The 13,024-nt window shown below is 33.5% G+C and overlaps 1 protein-coding gene across 2 annotated transcripts in view; it reads right to left on the bottom strand.

The window, feature by feature from the left end:
• Positions 1-13,024, bottom strand: part of LOC106688512 (nose resistant to fluoxetine protein 6) — a 39,217-nt gene that overhangs the window by 11,349 nt on the left and 14,844 nt on the right. For both annotated transcript variants that reach the window (XM_014433007.3, XM_014433006.3), the window contains exons 4-9: positions 9,846-9,928; positions 6,649-6,848; positions 6,398-6,567; positions 4,368-4,536; positions 4,100-4,293; positions 612-750 (exon numbers count right to left, since the gene is read on the bottom strand). In XM_014433007.3, the coding sequence (XP_014288493.1) occupies positions 612-750; positions 4,100-4,293; positions 4,368-4,536; positions 6,398-6,567; positions 6,649-6,848; positions 9,846-9,928 (955 nt within the window). The remainder of the gene's footprint in view (positions 1-611; positions 751-4,099; positions 4,294-4,367; positions 4,537-6,397; positions 6,568-6,648; positions 6,849-9,845; positions 9,929-13,024) is intronic.

The following is a 13,024-nucleotide window of genomic DNA, read 5'->3' as shown; positions in this document are numbered from 1 at the left end:
GATGTCAGCTGTATAAACCGTATAAAGAATATTATTAAATCTTATAGCGATAAATACAAGTTTATTTTGCCTGTGATTAAATTAACTGTTGAGCTACATAATAGCTTGGAAAGTTTTATAAATAAATATTAGTCTGCAAAACTAAAATTAATATTGTCTTTGATCGGCCGAAACGTTGGGCATGAGAATGGTTTAATAAAGAAGGTAAAGACTAATTGGATATCTTTTGTTATTATTAATAACATTTTTTTAAACTCTATATAATTTTACTTTTAATTAAATTAAAACTCACTACCATTTTTTATGCTAACATTAATTTAAAAAAAATTAAAAAAAGAAGTAAATGTGTCCTTAAGTTCAATAACCTTTTGTAAACTGAATGATGAATTTAAACATTTAAATCGAAAAGTTTATTTCAGCAGTTTTGTAACCGTAAATTATAACTATATAACCATGGAAATATAGCTTTTATTTCTCCATAAGAGTCTGCTAAAATATAGTCAGCCGGTGTTTGAAGAAATTACTTTTTTTTTTTTTAATAATTGGCGTGCTTATTACATTGTACATATACAATTTACACGAACAAATCTAAATAAACTTAACAGACTTACTAGATTAAATTCTAGACTCAAATTTCCTTTTCTATACTTGTACAATATATAGCCAGCTCCAATTCCCAAGACGTAGCTGACAGATTTAGTGTGCATAGGAAAGTAGAGTAATGTCATCTCTCGAACTCTTCTATTAGTGCTAAGGATAAAACAAACATATATTGCATTAAATATTTTAAAAATCTGCTATACTCAAGGGCAATGGGTGTTGGTAAAAAAACAAAAAACAATTAAAATATGAACAGGATAAATTTAAAATAAAGAGGATAATAATAATAATGATAAAAAAAAAGTACACCTCAACTAAACATATCTAGATAAATGAGCTAAATAATAACAAAATAAATTAACAAATAAGGTAAAGAAAGTTATAATAAATCAATCAAATCAGAAACAAAAAAAATCATCTCAAACACGATTTTCATCTATATAAAATATTACACTCTGCTCAGAAAACCCGGAACCAAGCCCAATTACACAAAAGTGGAGCAAGGCTGGACTCCGGAATCTCTGTGCTCTTCTTCCAACCGCGAAACTGGTATTAAGAGCCAGTAGAGGCTGGAGTGGCATACGCTGAAGACTTGAGTGAGGATACTGACCATTGCTAGAGCTTCAATAGATGTGGCTAAATACATATCTAAGTTTAATAATATCTTTGTTTAAATAAATAGTTTAAAAGTTGATCTCAATAACGAATAGCAATTAAAATGTAATTGTGAAAGGGAATATACGACTGAAACGTAATGCAATTTCTCATGATTTCTCAAACGTCGAAGGTGTTGATTGCTCATTTTTAACTGTTCTATCGAGTTCTGCCCGTTCTTGTTATTTATCAGGTTTTTCTGATTCCCAGGTCTTCACCCAGTTCCATCCTCCTTCCCCTACCGTAATCATTTTGGTGTATAAAGAAATAGAACGTAACTGGTAAGTATTGGTTGATCATCAGCAATTGAAGATCAGTAGTTATTATTATTATTATTTATTCATCACCCTACCCTGCCTATTAGACAATACGGATGTTCGCAGCAGTGGGTACAACTCATTGCTGCATATGACAAATATTACATAGCTGTGCACACAGCTTGCTAGTGCTACAAAATAAACCTTGCTCTCCTCCTGAGGCCTTGCTGGTGTAGCTTATTCTCTCCTACCCAGGGAGAAGTGAGTAGAGCCCACAGCCTCCTTCCACCCATATACGAAGGTCTTGTAGTGGGGGTAGTTTTCTTTGTTCATTAGCTCAGGGATATCGCTCTCAGTCAGAACATCGAGTCCTGTTTACCTCATCATCTTGGCTCTCAATGCTTCATAGGCGGTACAGGCAAATACGACGTGTTCAGTGGTCTCAGGAACCTGACAAATTGGCTCTCGGAAACCCCCATGCCCCGTGAGGAACTGTGACATCCAGTAGTCAGGGAGGACCCACGTTGATTCTAGGCTTGCACAAATGGTAGGAAAGTACTTCCTTAGGGTGGCTCCTTTTAAGCAATCAACCCACCATCGATTCCATTCTCCCAAGATTTCTTCTCGAAGGATCCTCTTCTATCTATTAGGGCTTTCACCAATACGCGCTTAGAGGTTCTCCGGTAAATCCGCCAAGAAGATCAGTAGTTGTCGAATGATACTTTAGGAGACAAGTTGTATATTGTAGTATGTAGATAGTGGTTGTACATGGACTGTAGTAGAGTCAATATCTTCCCCCTTGTAGATAATGCATTTCGTACGCTACCCTGCGACCTGTTAATGAGCTATTAGTAGGCACTGGACTCAGAAAAAGTAAGGGTGTCCCAATAGCTCCTCTCCTGTTTAATACGCTCTACAAGCAATCATAAATAGAGCAGGAATTACCCAAGTTCTAGCCTATGCAGACGACGTCGTCATCATCGGTATATACCTGCAGAGCATTACTGCTTTTGGCTTTCGAAGCAAAAAAGGATGGGCCTACATATTAATGGGAAAAACCAAGATTATGCTGTTGGGCAAGAAGCCTATGAACCAGAGGCAGACTCGCCTTGTAGTATGCCTCTGTAATTTCGAAGTAGTAAGGAGTTTTTCTTATCTTTGATCTATTATCAATGGGAACCAGGATGAAGAAGAAGTTAAAAGCAGAATTGCTGCTTGAAATAGAGTCTATTTCTCCATTGTAAGGTTATGGTTATAGCCGTACCACCCAGTACAAAACGTTGATCAGTCGTCACAAACGGTGGAGAAACTTAGACCCTGAGCAATAAAAGCATTAACCTGCAAGACAGGTTTGAAAGAGTAATTCTGAGGAGAATCTTAGTGTCCGTTTTCTGTCTGAGGTTGATGTCATGATGGAAACGGGTTGAGGTTTTCTGCATTGTTAATGCATTTGAAGTGGAAAAAGACTTGATTTTGTGTCAGTCTGAACCAGTTTTGTTAATTCAAATAATTTAGTTACTATTACTCAGTCGAATCTGAGGCTGTTTGTGTATGTCTGCCACATTTGTGGCCGTTATAGATACTGGGTTCGTACAGTACTGAAGGTTGTCACAAAATTTCATGTCTCCTTGATATATATAAATGTCACCATCCGTAGTTCGAATGCCGTATGTATGTGGTTCGTCTTTGTGAAATATGTCTCACCAAACGCCTCAATATACTGCTCTGAAACTGTTGAAGCGTCTTGCCCGTTGAAAGTGCTATGTTGGAATGTACAGGTGCTCCATCACGCTGTTTTGCAATTTCAATATTGCTCGATATTATCGATTATTATTATATCGATCGATGGGATGGATTGCCATTTTTTGTGTTATGATCTCCTCTTATAAGATTAGACATGTCGTACATCGACCAAGCTACACGCTATAATTATCTGTTTAAAAATTTAGATAAGTAAGGCTACCATGGAGAACAGGAGTGGAGGGTTACATGCTGTTTTTCAATTTCAGGAGCTTTTTAAATATTGGTCAATTAAACCATCTTAAAATTTCCTCTTCCTGTTTTAAGCTAATATTTCAAAAGTAATATAGGACCGTCGCTCTCCGGAGATCTTAGCGGGTTGGGCCCAGCGGAGATGCGCTCCTTGTCACATTCTCATAATTAAAGGGTTTCCCCATCTTTATCCTCCCCCCTAACCAAAACCTCGGACCTGTGGACTGAACAGAGCTTTTAGTACCAAAGTCAATCAATCAGCAATGTAAATTTCCTCCAAACCTTACTTATCACTTGGACAAATTCCCTCTTTCTGGATGTGTAGGGTATGTCCTGTTCTAATTTGCACCTTGGAATAGCTCAGCTGGATTCGATGAAATTCTAAGTATTTGCCCTCTTTAAAAAAGAAAATTATTCATCAGTGGCTAATTATTATTAAATTATTACGTGGCTATGTTTTCATGAAACTTTGTACAGACGTTCCTCATCTATTAACCTTCGCTTTACTTTTTTTAAATTTAATTAAAGATAAATATAAACTATAAACTAATTCAACTTTTTTTGACAAAATATAATCCAAACGAAATATTACTTACTCGGAAGTTATTGGTATCGGAGATGCTATGTGGCCGAACCACGATACCAAAAACGGGCTGATGATGGAAGCAATGGTGAGGACCAATAGTTGTGCCCAGCCGTACTTAGGCCATTTCCACAGCGGGTACATCATGATAGGTGATAGCCAGTACAGCTGCATATCCGCCGCAAGGTACCACGACTGCATCATACACTGCGAAATGTCAATCAGAGAATTAAATTGAACAGCATTCGTCTCGTGTTAAAATGAGGTAATAGGAGAATTACATAGTTCTGCGGTTCGAGGTAGTTGTTGAGGTAGATGATGTTGGCCCAGTAGGTCTGCCGGCAAGCGTCTTTGTAGTCCCCGACGAACCTGTCCCAAAGGGGACCGTCCCTCAGGCGGTACAGCCAGGTTGCGGTGAATGCAATCATCATCAGGTAAGCCGGGGTCAACCTAAGGTGGAACAGTTTAGCTGAATGCAATGTAATTTATATTATTCATATATTATTATTTTATTTTATTTATTCTTCTTTGACTTTTATGTATTAAATTAATTTTTTATTCGGTTTTTTTTGGTGTGTTATAGTTTGTTTTATCATTAAAACTTTTTTTTTATGTGTTATTTCGTCTCCTTTCTTATTTTTAAACTAATATATATTTTTTTTTATATTCTTATTGTATATTTTATATGTATACTATTTTATTTCTTATTTTCTTTCCTTTGTATATATTTTTTCACTGATATTATATAATTTTAGCCCTACCTTATTTTATCTATTATGTCAAAATATTTTTAGTTGTTTTTCAAATATTTTTTAACCCTGATGAAGCTCTGCAAAGTGGGGCAATACGTAAGTAAAAAAATAGTTGTTAAAAAACTATTTCTGTTTTCTTGTGACCACACCCCTGACCATGTTCTTCATAGTTTAAGATATAAAACTTTTATAAAAAAAAATTAGCCTTGGTGCTTAGTAAGTAAGTATCTCAAAATATTACTCCACCCATTATTATTCATATTTCAATAATACATTTAATTACAGTACTAATCAAATTAAAATTACTTCAATTATATCTCTATGATCAGCGCGATTTTATGTACTCCATTTTGGACAAAGGGGAAGTCAAGACCTTGCCCTGAGTCAGGCGAATATCATATCCTATCTCATTAGCAGTTATTTCTCATATGTTTAATTTCTTTGACAAACAATCAAGCCTCACTGAATAGAGGAAGGCTCTTCAAGGACCTAGCAGAGGAGCAGAAGGGAAGTGATATAAACAATTTCAGAAGAAATTAAAAAAGGGCTAAAAATAAACGAGTCATAGTAGGCAAATGGAAATTAAATGAAAAGAGTCTAAATTAGAAATTTTATTTTTAAGATTGGCCAATGTGAATAAATATTTTAGTTCGATGCTTCAGGAGAATAGTACAGGGTAGATTTTTATAATTTATAAATACATCAAGTAAATTTAAAGTAATATCATAATGCTATTGTACAAGCATGAAGAGAAACTACCCATTGGTAGCACTCTAAAAATATTTTTACAATATACATTCACGAGACCTTCTTCTTCTCAGAAGCCTCGGAGGATTGTCCAGAATGAAAGAGGAAGCAAAGTTAGAAACTAATGGGTTTGAGTGGAGTTTATAATGGAAGGATTAATATTTGATTCGGGCTAGATCGGTAACATAGGGAAAATTAAGGTCATTATGGATGATTTTATTTGTGACAAAGTAAGGAGCATTAAGATTTTACGAAGGATTTTGGATTGTAAGAATTGGATACGAGAGGAATTTGAAGGTTTAGTAGATTCCCAAAGTTCAACTCCGTATGTCCAGATTATTGTCATGTAAATCAGTCACTTGTAATGAAACGTGTTTTTCAAAGATTTTGCCAATGATCGGTAATAGTGAGATATAACGGTAGGAGGATGAGTATTCCTGCGGCTTCGATTTTTATAATTTAAAAAAAAATTAAACCTGTTCTACTACAACCCATAAAGGGTTTGGGGTGCAGCACTTTGTTAGGAAGTACTGATACTAAAACGAACGGTTCTGCAAGTAGATAGTTTGGTCAGATTCACGCTCGACCACCAATTAACCACCAAGATAATTAAGGTTACCTACTATGTGAGGGTAGGTGGACCACAGAGGGCTTTCAATACAAAACAACACAATAATTATCTGTTTCAGCCGGATTCGATCCCGGTCCTTGGAGTTTGTATCACACTGCCTTACCAATGAGCAATCTTTTATAATTTAACGTGACTTAATATTATAAGATTATAAAGGATATAGAAGTGTGCTATTACATACCTGAGATATCTGTGAATGTACCCATTTATAACATCTTTTACTGTATATCGCTTTGTCTTTGCTGTTGTGATTAAGAAACCGTACATGTTCAACATCCCTGATATCAAGAAGAATGTATCTACAGCCATAGGTCCATTAACAATTATCATCTTTCCTAGTTCTTTTAAGATCTGGACAGAGATAATAACAACAACATTATTTTATCGATGATATCTTTATAAATTTATACTATACTTTGAAATTCTACTCACATCAGGAACTTCAGTAAAGTTGTTGATCGGTTCTCTTGTTAGGTACATGTACCTGTGGCCGAGTACGACCCAGCACATGCTGAAGAACTTCAACCCGTTCAGAGATGGTATGGCGTCTGATACCATCCTCATAGAGAACAATTTGTTGGCATTACTGTAGAAGGAGAACGAGCCCAGAAGCTTCATCGTGCTCGAGCTAGCTGTGGAAGTGCAAGTCAGATTATAATTTAATTTAAAACATTGTTGATATTTAATTTAAAGGAGTGAATTGTAAAAAAAATGTATTTTTAAAAAACTAATTCTTATATTTTATATATGTATATATAGTTGACTGTAAAAATTCCAAATAATATAAGAAATATATGTAGGAAGATGGTCAGGGTTACGGTCAAAGGAGAAACCAAAATAGTTTACAACTATTTATTTTCCGACGTTTCGTCCCACTTTGTAGGGCTTCATCAGGGCTAAAAAGATACAAAACGATACAGTGATAACAATAAAAATACAAATATAAGATAAAATTATAAGAAAAAATAAGTAATAATGGCTAGAGTAAATTGTTTTTATAAAAATACGTAAAATATACAGTTAAAAAAGTACAGGAGATGTACATAAAACAAAAACAATACGGGGAAGGGAAAAAAAATAGAGATTAAATAAACCTCATGAAAAAATAATAATTATAAATAAATAAGTTTTTTTTTTCTTCCCCGTATTGTTTTTGTTTTATGTACATCTCTTGTACTTTTTTAACTGTATATTTTACGTATTTTTATAAAAAAAATTTACTCTTGCCATTGTTACTTATTTTTATTCTTATCATTTTATCTTATGTTTGTATTTTTATTCTTATCACTGTATCATTTTGTATCTTTTTAGACCCGATGAAGCCCTACAAAGTGGGGCGAAACGTCGGAAAATAAATAGTTGTAAACTATTTTTGTTTCTCCTTTGACCACAACCCTGACCATCTTCCTACATATAATTCTTATATTATTTGGAAAAGAGGTTCTATAAATTGTATAATTAATCCAATAAAATCAAAGCTGTGTTTTGGCCCTCTGGATACCTGTGTTCTAAACAGGACATGCTTTTATACTCCCTGCCTGGTTATTTTTGACAAACGAGAAGTTCTCTACAGGTTACTACCCTAACCATGGTAGTGGAATCAATTTTTCATTTCGTGAAATCATTCAGGGATGCATTTAACATATCTGTTTGATCCTTTAAAAATTAAGACAAATTAATATCGTTATTAGGATTACATTCATGATTATTTTTAATAGAATGTTTTTCAGGCAGTGATAGGCTTGCATTCTCTGGTATTCAACATCTGTCCTCTGTGGCTTGACTGTTTTTATTAACTTTTGTTACATTATTAAATTTAATAACGAAGGACACCTTGAGAATTGAAGTCAGAGTCGCAAACGTAAAAGGATTATAATGAGGTGTAGTTAATTGACCGTAGATTACTGATTGGAGAAGATGGTCCGGGGGAGGGGGTGCGGTCAGCAATTATTTTTTATTATTCAATTATGAATTATCAATTTTTTATTATTTATGATTCAATTCAATATTTTGTATAATTCTAAATTTGTTGTTTACTATTTCTGTTCAATTATATGTTTCTCTAAATGTTGGTGTTATCTCGTTTGTTCTATAGCTCTGATGATGACCTGAAACTCAGGTCCCGCACCCCTCGACCATCTTCTCTAATCAATAAAAAGAATATATAGTACTAAGAAATATTTGATCCGCAAATAAGGAAAACTTATACCTTTCTCTTTGTTCTTGGGTTCTTATAAACTTATTAGATTACGATTCAGTAAGTGCTTACTTTATTGAACCTTACACACTTACTAATATTTGCACATTGACTAATATTCTTATCATTCGATTTCATTTGTTATAGGTTTTTATATTTTAGTGCGATTCAAAATTTCAATTTTTTATTTATATGAACAATCATATAACGTTTTCATGTTTATTTTTAATGAAAGGTTTACATTCTTCTAATTTCGTTTATTTCGTTCGTACATGCCAACCCATACCATGCCTTCATATTGCAGCTCATTTGCTGATTGGAGTTATTGTACAGGTGCAAATAAAAAATACTTAATCAAATCCCCAAGTAAAATCTGACTTTAATCATTACAACCATGGAAAATCGAAAAATACGTAATATTAAATAGAATGAATACTGTATGTCTAGTTCTATAATTAGAGGTTTTAATCAGTTGGAGTAAGAGTGGAAGAAATTATGAGGCAGTTTATATATGTAATCCATTTTATTTATAGTGTATTTTATATATTCTTGTGTAATAGGGATCAAAATTGTTATTAAAAATTCTGGGGCAATTGTTTTGGAACACTTTTTTGGAGTATTTTTCTTATATTAGTAAAGCTCCGTATGAGGCAGGTATAAGTTAAGATTATATAGTATCAATTTATTTCTACTGGGTGCAACAATAATTTTTTATTTATGGATACATTTTATATAAAATTTTCTTTGCATTTTCCGATTTCGAATTTATGTGGTGGTTTTATAATATTTTGCTGTCTAAGGTGACTCCTAAGTAACTGTTTTGGCCAAAGGGGCAGGGGAATTGTTTAAATCTATGGTCGATGGAAGTATAGGTCGTTGTTTTGTGAAACTGATAGCTTATTTTTTATCAATATTTAAAACTAATTCCTATTTTGCAAGTCTAACACAATAATGTTGACATTTGCCAATAATTTAATATAGTTGGAATATACAATATTGAATAATAGTTGTAAAATTCTATGAAATTGCTCTACTTAAATATTTTCTTTATGTGGCTTGTTAAATTCAAATCTTTTATTTTTCTGTCCCAAGACCCATTTTCCATTTATTATGCTAAGATGATAAAATACAGAACGTTCATTGTTTTTTGTATAGTCTATGGTCATTGATGGACCTGAAGAAAAAATTAAATCTCACGTAACAGCATCTTAAAAATTAGAATCCTAAAATTGGACCGAAATTAATCCATAGTAATAATGATGATAATAAAATATTATATTTAGTATTGTAATGGGCTGCAGCCGATTCAGTTCTTGATTTAATCTTAGCTAGATGACTAACGAACAAGGGCAAGCTTATCAATTATTGCATTCACTCCACTCTCCTGTGTGAATGAAAAAATTTCATTATCTTAAATAACTAAAGTACGTACGTTTCCGATTGTTCAATGATATGTAAAAGTAGTCCACGCCTGTGGATATCACTCCCAAAAATACGAGCAGCAAAATAATAATTCTGAAACAATAAATAAATATTTTTAATGAATATATATTTATATCAATATAAAGGGTGTTTTTTTAAGCCCGATAGAACTTGAAATTGTAAAAAATAACACAAAAAATTAAATTGTAATCAAAATTTTTTTTTTATTCGAAAGATCAATACGTGACATTAACATTTGAAAATGATTTCGGGCATATGGGCACCGCGGCTGTTCTTGACGAAGCGCATTCTGGACGTCCAATTTTGGGCCACTTTTTCGAGCACTGCTGGCCGTATGTCACGAATAACACGAACAATGCTGGCCTCCAAGGCGTCAATTGTTGCTGGTTTATCAGCATAAACCAGTGACTTCACGTAGCCCCACAGGGAATAATCGAGAGGTGTCAAATCGCACGACCTTGGAGGCCAATTGACAGGTCCATTTCTCGAAATCAACTTATCGCCAAATTTTGATTTCAATAAGTCGATGGTTGCGTTCGCCGTATGGCACGTAGCGCCATCCTGTTGAAACCACATCTCCTCCGGATCAATGTCATCCATATTTTCAAACAAAAAATCATTGATCATGGTGCGGTAACGATCTCCATTGACCGTAACGCGAGCTCCGGCCTCACTTTTGAAGAAATAAGGTCCGATGATGCCACCAGCGTGAAAACCGCACCAAACGGTGCATTTTTCTGGATGTAATGGAGTCTGTAGGGTCTCTTGTGGATTGGTCTCACTCCATATGCGGCAATTTTGCTTATTAACAAACCCGTTAAGCCAAAAATGCGCCTCATCGCTGAACACAATTTTGCGATAAAACAACGGGTCAGTTGCCAACTGCTCTAGAGCCCAATCGGCGAAAGAACGACGCATATAATGGTCTCGTGGCTTCAATTAATTCCTGCACCAGCTGGATCTTATACGGGTGTAGGCCGAGATCTTTGCGCAAAACTTTCCACGTAGTGGACGGACAGAGCCCCAATTCCTGCGACCGACGACGAATCGATAAATTTGGATCTTCTTCCACACTTTCGTTTACAGCGGCGATATTCTCTTCAGTACGCACATTCCTTCGACGTGCTGGTGTTATTGCATCCTCTAGAGAGTATGTGGTACGAAATCTGTCCACAGTTCGACGAATGGCTTGTTCGGATGGACGATTATGTACGCCATACAAATGACGAAGTCGTCTATAAGTTGCGCGAATCGACGACTGATTTTCAAAGTAAATTTGGATAATTTCGTATTTATATATTTATATAAATATATATTTCATTTATATATAAAATTAATTTCTAATAGACTAAATAAATAGCTAAAACTAGAAGCAAACATTCGGGGATAAACTACTTTTTTACATGTATTAAAAACATTTTGTTAAAAATCCACCATCTTAAAAAAGAAATAAAAATTTTCATGTTTTTAAAATAAGATTTTGTATATTATATACCAAAATAGACATTCAGTAAAAAATTGTGCACTTGTCGTTTTAAAAGTAGACTAAATATGCTACAATGTGAGATCAAATTGAGTTTCAGTTTCGTTTGAGGGGATAAAGCCAATTTCATAAAATTAAAAAAGAAAATGAAAATTTTGTGTTTTTTCATGACAGCCCTCGCGATTAAAAAGAAAAGTTATTAAAATTTCACAAATCACTCACACAATCTTCTCAGACTGTATTTGAAAACAGTTACTAAGAATTTCAAGTTAAAATTTTTTTTATTTATTTTATGTAATTTACAACTGTACAAAATGATAAATACAAAAAGTAAATATATGAAATGTTTCATTTGCACTTGAAGATGTTGGAGAGAATCCACCCATTGTTGTTACTTCAAGCATTAATTTAAATTAGAAGGTCCCATGGCCATCTTCTTTTCAGACACCTCGGAGGATTATCAGGGATTATTCTTCTATATTATTATCAGGGATGAGAGATTAAGAACTAATCGGTTAGGATGGAATGAGGAGACGCATATCTGTTTTGGGCCAAATCTGTAACTGGCCAAATCTGGATGTTAAAGTCTTTGTGGATGAGTTTATTTGTAACATAATAAGGAGCATCAAGGATTTTACGTAAGTTAAATAATAAAATTAATGAGGTGTAGATAGTTGACCGTAGGCTAGTTTTTTTATTATGAAGATTATAATATCAAGTATCACGAGCGTAAATAAACTTTCTGAAATAATTTTATTTTTTAATTAATTAATTGATTATAGAAGATGGTCGGGGGTGCGATCTTTTGACCTTTAGATTTCTGTTTATGTAACGTCTTTTGCCTACCTGCACTCTAACGGCTTTTCCTGCAATTTATAACAATGTTCATTCCTAATTTCTTTAACTAATTCTTTATAGATTCTTTACACTGTATCATTTATTTGTTGCTCACATTTATATGTATATAAATAATAATGTAATAAACCTACTACTGTCTTGTCCATAGTTTGTAATCAACTAATTTATATTTTCATTCCATTATTATCTATATTTCCTATTTTTAGTCTATTATTTATTTTATTTTATATATTTGTATTTGTTTTTTTCTCTCTCTGAATGATGGCTGTTGTCTTTTTGTTTTTATAGCCCTTATGAATACCTGAAAATCACGCCGAAACGTCGGCATGAATACATATTTTTTGTTTATTTATGTTGTATTTTGCTGACCGCACCCCCCGACCATCTTCTCTAATCAATTAATTAATTAAAAAATAAAATTATTTAATTAATTTCAGAAAGTTTATTTACATTCGTTATCCTTGATATTATAATCTTCATAATAAAAAAACTAGCCTTTTGGGTACTTTTTGTCCGAAAACGGTAGTCATGTCAACTTCATGCTCATGGAATCTAATTAGTGGATACCCACTAGTTTTTTTAAATTTTGCCAACGAAATCAGAGGGTAATTGAAAAAAAATAATTGTGTGGAAACGTTAATCTTTATTCTTTTTTTTTTAAATATCTATTTATTGCTATTTACAACTGTACATTATAATACATCTAGTAAGTCTGATATAAGTTAAATTGGAGTGCTACAGGCGTGTAGAGAAACTACCCATTGGTAGCACTCTAATGACATTTTACATTAGCTGGTCTCGTGGCCATCTTCTTTTCAGGAGCCTCG

Source organism: Halyomorpha halys, unplaced genomic scaffold, assembly GCF_000696795.3.
Source record: "Halyomorpha halys isolate HHAL.00 unplaced genomic scaffold, Hhal_1.1 Scaffold1145.1, whole genome shotgun sequence".
Classification (NCBI taxonomy): domain Eukaryota; kingdom Metazoa; phylum Arthropoda; class Insecta; order Hemiptera; family Pentatomidae; genus Halyomorpha; species Halyomorpha halys.
This window is presented reverse-complemented; position numbering and strand designations above follow the sequence as displayed.